The sequence below is a fragment of the Falco peregrinus genome, chromosome 2 (genome assembly GCF_023634155.1).
Source record: "Falco peregrinus isolate bFalPer1 chromosome 2, bFalPer1.pri, whole genome shotgun sequence".
Classification (NCBI taxonomy): Eukaryota; Metazoa; Chordata; class Aves; order Falconiformes; family Falconidae; genus Falco; species Falco peregrinus.
Window position 1 is genome coordinate 114,128,253 of NC_073722.1, and position 13,709 is coordinate 114,141,961.

The 13,709-nt window shown below is 40.4% G+C and overlaps 1 protein-coding gene across 1 annotated transcript in view; it reads right to left on the reverse strand.

Moving 5' to 3' along the window:
• Window positions 1–2,532: 2,532 nt before the first annotated feature.
• TNRC6C (trinucleotide repeat containing adaptor 6C) overlaps window positions 2,533–13,709 on the reverse strand; it is a 219,528-nt gene continuing 208,351 nt past the window's right edge. The window contains 5 exon segments of the mRNA XM_055795203.1: window positions 2,533–5,429; window positions 5,431–5,662; window positions 9,215–9,354; window positions 10,082–10,152; window positions 11,522–11,716. Of these exon segments, the coding sequence (XP_055651178.1) occupies window positions 5,301–5,429; window positions 5,431–5,662; window positions 9,215–9,354; window positions 10,082–10,152; window positions 11,522–11,716 (767 nt within the window). The 3' untranslated portion in view covers window positions 2,533–5,300.

Consider the following 13,709-nt stretch of genomic DNA (forward strand, 5'->3'; position numbering starts at 1 on the left):
CCCCACTAGAACATGGGCACGTTAGTAGTCCGTCCTCCCTCAGGAAAGCTACAATGTGGATGAGTGTTGGAGGTGCCTCTCCCAAATTCCAAGAGCACGTGTGTATTACTGGAAGAGACCCCTTGGGAAGGAGGGGGAATGTGAGAGGACAGAAGTTGGCCCGCTCCCGTAGATGTTAAGGTTTCACGGGTACGTTACCGCCTTCGAAGCAACGCAAGGACCTGGGTGAAACAGTCCAAGAGACCTGCAGGGAGCGAACATCATCCTGTGCGGTCCGTGGACGGGCCTGTGGTCCCCTTCCAATTCCCGCTAAAGATAACATCGTGAATCACAGACATTTCCAGAGCTGTCGTTTACCTTGGGGTGTTGCAGGGAATGCAGGGTATACCAGGCATCCGTACAGTTTACACAGAGTTCGTTTTGAGCTCGGTATCCGATTTTTCAGAACTCCCCTTCCCTGAAACTGGCTACGCGGGACTTGAGCAGAGGTTGTACATTCAGCATCAGTACAGTGATACAATTAGCACGCCTGTCGCTTGTACAACGCGCGAACTCTAACAGACATTTAGCAGCAGTTCGTACAACACGCTGGGCGATGATCCTTACAGGTCACCGTAGCAATCTTTGATCTGCTATCACAGGTATGCTCCACGCTATAGCTGCCCATAACCCACACCCTAAAGGGTTTTTCCATTCCATTTCCAGACTCTTCCAGCTCCAGTAATTCTTAACATACACAGATATCCATATACATTTCTTTAATTAAAATGCTCCTTCACATACACAATCATATATTGAATTATCAAGAACAATAATATATTTCTGGAGCAGAATAGCAAAACGATCTGCTCTGCCAGTGCCACCCACAAACTAGACAAGTAACTAAGAAGAAGTTTGACAGTTTCAGACCACTTAGGAAAGAGAAATTCTCTTGGCCTAAAGACAGGGGAGCCATGCAGTGAAAGTGCTATGGAGAATACAGTAAATGCAATATACAACCCCCCACAAATTGTTAAAAATTACGTTGTCTCGTAAAGATTCTGGAACCATAAGGAGAATCCTTATCATCAGGAGCTATCTTTACAACTTCAGGAATATCAGATAGCATTAACGCGGGGCGGGGGGGGTGGGGAGGAGTATGACACTGAAAATGGAGAATGTTATGCAAACACTAAAAGACTGGTTTTAGCCAAAAGCTGCGTTTCCTTTAATACACCAGGGTGGATGCTAAATTTTAAGAGTGTGTCTGATTAAAAAAAGCCATCTCTGCCAACCTTATGGAAGACAAAAACAGGGAAGGAAAAAGAAAGAGAAGGCAACTCTCTTCTAACAATTTCACTACAAACAGCTGGTAGAGAAAACAGAAAAAAGGCGACAGAGGGGAAGAAGTTCACGGTGAAACACAACCATGGCAACAGCTGTGCAGCTTTGGGGCAGCATCAATGAAAAAATGAGCGGAACAGGCTTCAGACTGGGTATTTTGGCTATTTAGGTAACAGAAGTTACCCCAAATCTAGATTTGAGTTTTAAACTGCATCACATCTGCCAGCAAACTGCAAACTCTCAAGAGTTGCTTGGGTCCCCCCTGCGTCTTTCTTATTAAACGTTTAGTTTCTGGCGGAGTAGCCAGTAATCCCAGCGCCAGCGAGGACGGGGGAGAGCCGCAGTGCCGGTGGTGGTCAGGGCTGTCAACTGCCTTCTTAACCCAGTTCTTCACCTTAGGGTTTTTTTCCTTCCCAAACAGATCAGTGGAAAGAGTTTTACCGTACAAACCCACCAGCACTGGAGTCCCAGTTCAATGTGGGGGTTCAATTCAGAGCCCTGCCATGAATTGCGCTCCCAGTTCAAACCACCTCAACGCCACCCGGAGGCAAAGAGCCGGCTTGGTGGTGGTGGGAGGACAGCACGAGCTCAACTGGGGACAAGGGAGATGGAGCAGGTTTGGGTTCCTCCACGAACCTTCTGCCGTTTGCCTCCTCTGCCTCACATTAGCCACTGTGAATATCTTCCTTAATTTCAAACCTGAAAGGCCAAACACGAAAATATTTTGGTTTTTCTCCCCCATTTTATTTACAGGCTATCTACCCACCTCGTAAAGTTTAGTGGAACTGGCAATTTAGAGATGTCCAGGCCTGGCAAATGGAAGGCTACGGGGTGACTCAACGGGAAAGCTAGAGGAGCCTTCAGCCTCGCAATATTCCAAGTGTTAATGACTCATCTACTATATCACCAAAGACATGAATAAATGAGAAAAACAGAATTCTAACAACAACAACAACAAAAATGATTACTGCTTTTTACGCAGCGCTCTTTTGGGATGTGATATGCAAAGCATTCATGGTACAAGCTATGAGAATGCCATCACCAACAAGCACAGATTCAAAGTGTGCGACTACACTTACAGGAGCGATTTGCCTGGCTGTACACTTAATTATATCGAAAGAGTTAAAACTTCTTCCAAGAAATGCCTTAACAGATTTAACAATATATATATATATATTTAGTATCCCCTGCATAAAAGAAAAATACACATTATTTCAACAGCCAAGAAAAAACTGCAATTTATTAAGTTTCAAAGAATCTTCGTACTCTTGAAAGCAACTTTCGGTGCATGTTCTTTAACAATCACATTCTATGAGGAGAATAAACATTAAAAGCCACAATTGTTGGTTTTTTTTAATCTCAGAGTTACAGACATCTTTAATCCAAAAGGAAAGGCAAAAAAAAAAAAAAAGAAAAGCCCCAAAACAAAACCCCACCCCCCAACCCTTAAACAGAATTTTTCATTCCCAATTTTAAAATATCAGGAGTTTTTCTACAACTCAATGCTAAACTTCAGCATGGAACATCATATGTAAACACGCACATACACACATACATATTTTATATAAGTGTGTGTGTATATATATATAAAATATATATGTAGGAGGCGTGTAATGGCAATGAGATGCAATTACTCTGAGGAAAGGTTATTCAGCTAAATACACTACTAAAACTTGAGAAAAAAAAAACAAGTCTTGAACCCAGTTTGTGCATAGTTCATGATCCTCTATAAAACCAGCTTTTGTTAATTTGCAATCTTGCAGGACCCTTTAAATCTGATAAAACCATTAAAAAGCTAATCTTCCAAAAAAAAAAAAAAAAATAATGTAATGCACAAGTTTCCTGATCCAAGCAGGCAGGGAGCACAATGTTCATATAATTTTTAAAACATACTTGAAGTGTATGTTATTCCATTGTCTTTCTTCCTTTCAAAACAAAAACATTGATCTTTTTTTAAACATAAAGCGATTTTTTAATATATAAAGCACTCTTCAAACATCTATTTCTTTTGAGTCCATTATTTGGTAAATATGTAACTGCTACACATTAGATTAGGTATTTTCTTCTTTCTTACTGTCTTTTTTTTAATTTTATTTGTTTTTTAATAATATCTTCAGTGCTAGGAGTTGGGTTTTAAAAATACATGAAATGGTGTGGAGTTGCTCCTCGGGAAACCCGGCTTTCCTGAGACATCTTCCACCATGTGCAAGATAGTGATCACAAAGTTTTCGCCACTTTGACGAAGAGGAGGAAAACAACAACAAAAATAGTACACAGCAATGGCCAAAGAAAAGAATACAACAACACTGTTCAATCCCAGAGCTCTGAAGTAGCATATCTTCATTCTGAAAATAGTTTTCTTTACGATGGAAGTTTTTTTTTTTCTTTTTTTTTTTTTTTTTTAATTCCTTTTTTATTTTAAAGTTTGAAGGAGAAAAAAAGGTCTGTAAACAGGTGGGAGCCAAAACTCCTGGCTCCTCCAAAAGCAGTCAAAACCTATGTCCAAGTGCTTGTTTCTGTTCCTGCTTGCAAGGGAACTATCAACTCTTTACAATTATCTATGGCCACAGTTCAACGAGAGTATTTTTTTTTTTAAACTTTATATTCCGAATGGAAAAATGGTGCAATACTCCGGTAATAATTTTCTTGCATTAGTCCACAATAAAAAGCCGCTAAAGGTAGATATACATATTATTCTCCAGAGATACACACTGTAATTTTTAAAATGCGATAAGAGTCCTTGAGTAAACATTTACACGTGAATTGTCGCCGGCCCCTTCTATCAGTTCTTTTTTTTTTTTCTTTTTTCTTTTTTTTTTTTTTTTTTTTCTAACATTATAGGATTAGCTACAAGAAGGGCTGCGGACACTCAGTGCAAAGTTAGAAGCTAATAACAATTAAACATTTGACCAATGAGCAAATAAAAAGCATATACTGAATAAAAGGAAAAAATTCACACTTTTATAGTTAAACCACACATGGGCACACACATACATGCGCGCGCATACACACAAGCACACTCACATACATACATCTGTTCCAACGAAAACGTATAGTCTGAACACTAAAAAAAATTCTTAGAGCCTGTTTTTTGTGTACTGATGCTGACCTGGAAGTGTAATAATTAGACTTAGAAAGTGTTCACATTTTGTTATTGGCCTGCTGGATTCAAGTATTTGCATGTTGATATGTTTTTCTGTTTGTTTGTTGGGGTTTTTTTTGTGTGGTTTTTTTTTTTTTTGTAGGTTTTTTTTTTTGTTTGTGGTTTTTTTTGTTTGTTTTTTTACTTTTTATATTTTTGGGATTTAAAAAATGACATGAAAAAGTAATGAAACAAGGGTAATGTGCATAGGCAGATCCATGGGAGTAGTGGACACAGAGACACCCCAACCCTGCCCTCCCCCCCACCCCCCCCAACCTGTACAGTCAATAGTTACCATTCAGATTCATTACTTTTCTGTACCAATGGTAAATATCACACTTCACCCTTTCTGATTAGTGGGTCCGCCTCTGGTAATGTGCATAATAGTCACAGGCTCATTTTAAATAGGCTTTCATTCCCCTCCTCCCCGCGCCCCCCCCCCCCCCCCCCCCCCAGGTTGATAAAATAACCCTTTCCAGCCCAAATTCTGAAAAGTGCCCTTCATGATAGACCTATTCTAAGCAGCTTTTATACTTTGTTTTGAAAATCACCATACAAACATAAAAAGACAACATAAAACAAAAAGCCACGAAAAAAATAAAAACCTGTCATTAGCATGTGACACTGACCAAAAGAAGCCCATACTGTTTCAGGAACAGTTCACAAGGGCTTCTGCAGTTTCATATTCGATATTGGACAGAGGTACTAAAAAGGGCTGCCAGTCTGATCTGTTAAAGCTGGATTCTTCATCAAGCCCGGGACTGGAAAGGGTTACAATTTTTTATTTTTCCTTTAGTGCTGATGATTGTTATTTCCATTTTGTTTCTCTTGTTTCCTAGATGGACTCCCCACTGAGAAGATCACCCGGAAGAAGAGTATTCAAAGGTGTCGGGCTTCCGATAACTCTGCCGTCGTCGGTGCTCGGGGGTCCCCAAAGGCTGCTGGAGTACTGAGGCACCCCCCCCCCACAGCAGGTCGCTGCTCCCCTTGCCCCCCAGGCAGGGGGTGTTCCAGTGGCCGGCGTCGCTGCGCACCAAGCCGTGGGAGCTGCTGGAGGAGCCCAGGCGGGTCTGGTTGCTTCCAGTGTTGGACTGCCAGCTGGAGGTGGGCGGCAGCGGCTGGCCTTGGGCTAGGAAGCGGTTGACTTCTTCTTCACCAGCAAACTCGGCCAGGATGGTAGTGTTTCCCAGGACACACCTGAGGACAAAAACAAAAGGCACAGCGACATGAAACAAGGGGTGCAAAGGGCACTTGGGGAAATACGCCGGGTGGACAGAGACCCATCGGTGAGCCCCCAAGCTGAATTCGAGGTGAGATGTTACGCCACATCTGCTCGCTTTTAGTCATCCCGGTCTCTTAAACAAAGGCTCCTCTGTCCTGTTTTCCCTCTACCTTTCTGCATCCGCAGGCAAACACACAAAGCCATGCGTGGAGACCGCCTCGCTTTATTAACACGCATCGATTTAGGCATAGAGGTACAAGCATACCAGCATTATCAGTAATAAATTACACCAATAATGACAAATTTATTAGAATACATTTTCAAAAACTATTCTCTTCGCATTAATTTGTCATCACAGAATATATTCTAGTATTTAAATCCTGCAGATTCAATCATTTGCTGGGTATTTTAAAATCAACTAACCAGGAAAAGCTGGGGTTTTTTAAGCTGCAAGATACAAGAGCAGAATAAAATTCAGACACCTTGCACCTCAGGGTGCCTACAGCCATCACACTCAATGGTTAACTTTTTAGTTACAGCAAAGCCTGAAATGCTGTTTCCAAGTTTGTGCTCAAGCACCTGACAACATCTCCTTTCCCCACTTTTGCTTTTGCATAAATGTTGTAGCTTTTATTATTTCTGAGCACTGGGCAATGTGACCTGTAGCAATTCCAGCACTTTGCTTTACTATAAAGATATAAAACATAGCTCCAACCATGCATCATATAATGTAGCAAAGCAAGCTCCAGACCATGAGGTATGCAATTCCTTTGCCTTTTAAAATACTTCAAAATATTTTCAGAAAACAAACTCAGAAAGATTAGAGAATCTCTCTCCCCCCCCCCCCCCCCCATGATCAACAATGCTTTCATACCCTTAAAGGTCTTAACCCATTGAAATGCTTAATATTAACTCTTCAATGTACAGTTCAACTTTTCTGTGCCCAACGCTTATTCCTGCTTTATTTAAAGCTGCACTTGAAACCCACTGGGGCTGTACTCTGAAAACTGATTTGTACTTCAATGCAACTCCCCACTCATCCTGCAAAGTTGAAGGTTTTGTCTTCCCCCCTCCGCACCCACATCCCCATTTCCTGAAACCTCACTTTTCTTTTATAGTATGTTTAAAATTAATTCCCTTTGTATATATTTGACAAGAGTAACTGCATGACTAATGCAATGGATGCAGAACACCTCCAAGAACCTAGCTTTGATTTTCTTCTCAAATTTATTTTGCAACCTAAGATCTTTCAAAGAAGAATGAAAGATAAATGACCTGGCAGTGTCTGCCTAAACCTCCAGGTTCTCTGTATTAATTGTCTCCCCACTGCATGGCGCGGAACTCTGAACAGCTACATTAACAGTTACCCTTTTGTTGGAATACAAACGTCCTTGCAATGGCTACTGCCCCCCACCGCCTGACTGCAGCCTGGAAGCCATCACCAAGCTGGGTTTGTGCAAATGCTCCTTGCTGAAAATCACATCTTAAGAATTTCTACCTTTCCTAAATACGCAAGTGAAGAGATCCAAATGCAGTCTTTGAAACCTGTGCATTCCACAAAAAAATTTAAATTCATTTTCGAAAATATTAATCACTGCTGCTCCTCATTTATATAGCAAAAAAACCCCACACAACCAGAGATGGAAAGTGTGAGCAAGCTATTCTCATATCAAATCACAGAATCATTTAGGTGGGAAAAGACCTTTAAGATTGTCAAGTTCAATCATCAACCCAGCACTGCCAAGGCCACCACTAAACCACATCCCTCAGCACCACATCTACACGGCTTTTAAACGCCTCCAGGGATGGTGACCCCACCACCTCCCTGGGCAGCCTGTCCCAGTGCCTGGCCACCCTTCCAGTGAAGTTTTTCCTACTATCCAGTCTAAACCTGCCCTGGCACAACCTGAGGCCGTTCCCTCTCGCCCTGTCGCTTGTTACCTGGGAGAAGAGGCCAACCCCCCCCCCCCGCACCCCCCTGTCAGGCACCTGCAGAGAGCGATCAGGGCCCCCCCTGAGCCCCCTCCTCTCCAGGCTGAGCCCCCCCAGCTCCCCCCTGAGCCCCCCCTCAGCCTGGTGCCCCAGCTCCTTCCCCAGCCCCCTGCCCGTCCCTGGACACGCTCCAGCCCCTCTGTGTCCCCCTGGCAGTGGGGGGCCAGAGCTGAGCCCAGGGCTCGGGGGGCGGCTGCACCGGTGCCCAGCGCAGGGGGATGGGCACTGCCCCGGCTCTGCTGGCCACGCTGTTTCGGATACAATATGGGTCTGAGATTGCTGGCTCCGCGACGTATTGTCCAATGATCAACTCCATGTAAACATTTATCTTGGTATCTCTTGGAAGCCTAACACCGTCCTGCTGGCTTCAACAAATCCCACTGTATTTTAACACTGTGACCCTGCCAGCATATCCAACACATACGTAGCTCAATCCTTTTCATTCAGAAAGGTCTGTCCTGTCATTGCTAGCAGTGTAACCATAGTTATGCCACAACCTATTAAAAAAACAATTTAAACTGAGGCCTTCCAGATCACTGATAATGTAATGACATTGCCATGTACGTATTTAAAATAAGCACTTATCTTTAAACTCTCATACTCATTTTGCCTTTGGCATTATTCTTTTTTACCTGATGCCCACATCTAAACTGATATAACTAAAATGGGTCAATTTTCCATCTCCAATTGTTCTGAATGCTGCTTTGTAAATAATTAATGATCAACAGTTTAAAAAGCACCATGCTCATTAATGTAAATATTGTTACTACAATTTCTGTTCACCAGGTTCATAATGGGAGAGTAGTTGCAATTTCACATAGGGAGCAACCATTGCTCCTAAATTTGTAAGTATAGGGAAGGTAATCATGCCAGTAGTACAACTAGTTCCAAATGATGTTTCTGCTATGATCAGTGTTTTTCAATATACTCATGGTCTAACCTGTTGATAAAGAAAATTGCTTTCCAGTGCTGAGCACCTAAGTATTTCTTTGAAACATCAGTCTCTACATTCTTAACCCTCCCTAATGTCACTGATTTTATCACTCAAATTCTCCAGTCCTTGTGTACTATGCCAATTAATCCTATGGATTTTGAAACACCTAGAAAGCGCACTTTGTTGTCATACATTTCGTTCATAAATCCTTTAAAAAAGGTGACCACCACAAACACATTCTTTGTCATTGTTCCGTGCTTTCTGTTGCTCTCTAAAGCTAAAACCATGTCTCATGCTCTCTCTGAGCTTCCTTTGGAATTCTTATCACATCTTATAAATTCTTTGCAGCCTTAGAGGTGACAAATCCTTACTGAGCACATTATTAACGAATATCTATTATCAAGTTTTGTAATGACCTCTTATTCAGTAGTGTACGAGTATCTATTCCCAATTATTTTTTCTCTGTCTCATTAGGCAATTTCAAAACTCACATTAAACTAACTAGTGATCGGTGTCGAGTCCTAATAAATAAATGCCTAAGAAAATAGTTTCTGAGATAAAACCAGCTTCACAACAAAGGAAAGAGAAAGCAGAAACATACATATGCAGAGACTTTTGCGCCTTGGCTGCTTCCTCCTTGGAGCTGTATCGGACCACAGCATTCCCTTGCGTCAGGTTCAAGTGGAATGTTATTAGAGGGCCATGTTGCAAACACAGTGTCCGCAGTGTGGAGCCATCAATCTGGTAAGAAACAAACAGGGGGAAAGGTTTTTGTGATTTTACTTTAAATGCTTGTTAACTAAACAGGTTTTAAAAGCTAAATAGTAAGTACAGGTGGGAAAAAAGTGGTTTTCTTTGACAAGAAGAATTTATATATAGAATTATCACTGTCTTCATTGAATAAGACAACCTGTCTTTTTAAGGCTTCCCTGCAGTCCAGTGCACAAAATTTCCCAATTTACATTATGCAAGTTATATTTATCATTAAAAGTCCACAGAAATCCAGAGATAAATCAAAAGAAAAGCACATTGTCCATAAACCACCTAAATTCTCCCCAAGATTAATTTGGATGTCCACATTCAAGGTTTTGTGGCTTATAGTCTTCCTTGTGAATGATGCTGTGTTCCGGAAGGACTAGATTTGACACTTAGAAGTGTCCTATTTGACCCCATAGGAAAAGCAGATTTTACATCTCTCTGCTTTGAAACATCATTCACCTCCAAACTTACACATACATAAATGGTGCACGCTGAATGACTAATCACAGTCTTAAAAGTTCATACTTGATTTGACAGCACCTTGAAAATGTAACAAATTCCCTGTAGAAGACAGACACTTATAATAAATGCAGCAGAATAATTATTTTCCATTCAAATGGATCAAACAGCCAAGGCTGATAACCATTGTTCTTATCTCTTAAACGTGGCAAGTCTGTTATCAAAACTAGTTATGTACAATTCTACTTACCTGGGGCGTGAGGTTGCGAAGAACCAGCCAGCTGCTTGTTCTCCCTGAGCTGTCCGTACTCCATGCAGAACCTACAACACAAATTCCACACCAAAACATTTTACCAGGTTGTGGAGAGCATATTACAAGTAGAAAACTTATCTGGAAACACAGCACACCAGCAAGCATTACTGCTACTGAGAACTTGCAGCGGTTTACTCACATCTTGATTTATTGTCTGGAATGAGAGGTTGCTGACTGAAAACCTGCTTTTTTTTTTTTTTTTTTTTTTTAATTTTTTTAATGTTTAAAAGGTATGCACCATTTTTCACATTCCCACAATAACTGTTAGAAAACTAGTGGATACAGGTGTGACACTGCAACAAACTGTATCTTCAGGTTACATTAGAATTAAGCTGGAAGACACATTTTAAAAGCAATTCAAGGGTCCAAGCTCAGACTGCTGCTTGCTATTGCTATTTTTATAGCACTGCAGCATTCTGCTGTCTTGCCCATGATAGGTTAATGTATATGACTTATTCAAAATAGGTATTTCTGCACTGACAGTGTTCTGATTGAAGATACAAGGACATAACCAACAAAACCTGCTTTTCAAACTTCAAGCCTGGTGTTTTATAATGAGAAACTGTATAAGCTTGACATTTATGAGTGGCATTTGAGAAACTGCAGTACTTCTGTGGTCACACACATGACCATACTCAGGCTAAAGAGACAATCCTGGCATCAGCAATATCTTCCCACCAGGTGGGGTTTTGGTGAAGAAAATAGACACAAAACAAACAGCAAGAAGAGGGAAGAACATTTAATTCCCAACTTCGTGAAAGCAGATTAACAGTCAGCTTTATAAAACAGGTGTAATACTTTTGAGGCTGACAATACTTCACAAACAAACATTAATATATCCATTATTTATATAGCCAAATCCATGGTTTCTTGTATTTGTATTTAAGCAAAACAACATCCAAAAAAAGAGCCTGCATGAAGGAATGAAGACTTTCCCTGAGCTTTGCGATGCCATCGGGTCCTAAGTGTTTCACACTCCAAAAATGTGTTCCATATGAAATTCCATGGGCTGCTTTGCTCATCTTGAAGCCTTGTAGGCAGTCATAGATCATACCACAAAACAACACACATGTTTAAAAGATATTTTTAGAAATTAAGGAAATGGAAATAAGTCCCAGTTGGAGTTCAATAATTTGGCAATTCCTACATAAAATTACTAATATGACCACCTGAAAGATGACAGTATTTACACCTTATCCTAACTAAAATAAACAGCTTCATCCCCAAAACAGACACACTCTTACTTGTATTAAACCTCAAGTTTCTGGAGCCTAATCCACAGCTATGGGGTGCCTCACTATTGCTAACACAGCATAAAAGTAAACAATTACAAAGAGACAGCACTCAGGTGTTACAAAACGCAGAAGTCAAGAGTACCAGAGGAGTAAGAGCTGGTCCAACCCAGGGGACTGGCACCCCACGTCGATGATGGCTTGGTGTTTGTTAAGCCTGGAGGTGGTCTCGTAGGAGCAGTAGTGTTTCTGGGTACCTTCCATAGTTCATGGGATAGAGAGGCTTGTGTGTGAGAGATTGGGCCAGAGGACCACGTAGACTTGATGTCTGACAATTTACCTGTAGCAGAAAAAAAAAAATACATTTGTGTATTTTTAGTTAGCAATTAATGGGTAATCATCAAGCTTCTGTATTTAAAGTATTCTTCCAGCTTTTCAGGAGAGAAAAGAACAGCATTCTGTACCATCCAGTGATATAAATCCTGTATCCTTTGAACCTACTTACGCTAGTATTTACATTTTCAAAGAATTTTCTATTTAATGAATCTCCCAACACCTGCTACGTATACCATTCCCTTTTTGAAATCTCCTACTATTTTGCTCTCATAAAAACCGATACATCTGAAAAAGACCAGAAAATGGACTTAAGTATTTGAAATCTAATTTCATCAAAATTATAATGAAACACTTCAAAATTGTCTCTCAAAAGCTTAATAGAACTTAACCACTTTTTCTTACATAAGTCATTTAATCTAATACAAATTAACCACTATATCCATACATTGTTCTGATAAATTAAAATTCCAAAGATCAAAGATCAACAAAAACTGTATTTCTGAATATTCGAAGTAACAGACTGGGGTTTTTTCCATTTGTTTTTGAGAAAAATGAGGTTGATTAGACCATATCGTAACCTGTCACTCTTTGTAACTTTTTACTCTTGTTATTTCCTTGATCAGTTTTTAAACTACCTTACTGCTGTTCCTGCCAAATCAGAGTTTTGTAAAATAATACAAAACCCAGGAATAAGATGTATGGATTGGCATCCAGAGTGGCAGACAAAATTGATTCAAAATTACAGACACCAAAACAAAACCCTTTATTCATCTTTAGACCTACACATCCCTGCCTTTCTTCTTGTACCAACATAGGTTGTAAAATTGGAGCCCAATTTCCTTGTCATAGCACAGTGCCATCATCACTAGCGTTAGCTGCACGTGTTGGACTGGAATGGACTGAAATGGTCACATCACTGCATCTTCTGCCAGAGCAAATGAGACTGCGATTACAAATGTTTTGATGTTGATTGCAGACAGAAAACACTTGGTCTGACAAAGTCCAAGATGCAAAAATCTTGTGAACCGTTTTTTAAACCAGATTCGAAGTAGCAGATTAAGCTTAGACTGAATCAGTGCTTTGTATCAGGCAGGCATCGACGTTTTTTTAATAGTCCTAAAGCCAAATTTAGCAGTCACCAAATCACAGCCTGTTATATATATGTACACACACACTCCCCAAATTGCCTCTATCATTCAATGGTTTTATATTGAACCATAATAATTTAAGTGAAAGGGCAACCATTCTCCCATCTTCTTGCACACTGTAGCAAAAAAAATATAATTTGACAATGATGATGAAAACATTGATACGGGTAAAATGGTGGGGGTAAACAGGGAAAAAGTCTGAGTTTTACAACTCAGAGCAGCTCAGCCTGTGATGTAGCACATGATACATGCACATTACCACAGAGAAGATGCTGCTACGTCACTACTTCTCATGGGGTTAACACAAAGATTAGATGACACTGCAAAAAAATAAAAAGCAAATAAAGCAGAAATGCATGGCAGATAACAGAAAAGCAAGCCATTCCTTTCTTTCCCTTTCACTGGCATAAAACATTTCAAACAAGCCCTGTTTGTTTTGCATTCTGCAGCATGACCTGGAGGTTGCACCTTCCTTTATCCAAAGGAGTGGAGGGTTTTCATTGATTATATATGAAAATGCTAATACAATCCACACAAAAGCCCCAATGCATTTTTATAATGGGACATACTGGATATTTAGGTAGGTAGTTCACAAGCAGTTTCCACGATTTGCAGAGACGTGCTCTGGAATTTATAGCTCATGAAAAGAATGGGTTAATTATTTAGAATGTCTACAAGCTCACCCTTATAAGGAAGCATCAGACTTCGGACTGACTATTAAAAGACATTAAAGAGCCCCAAACCCCTCCAGAGCCATGCAGAGTACTTCCTTGAGGTACTACTAAACTTTTTCCTCAGCTGAAGATGGTTCACTTTTAACAGTGAGTTTATTAACGATTTCGTATCAGC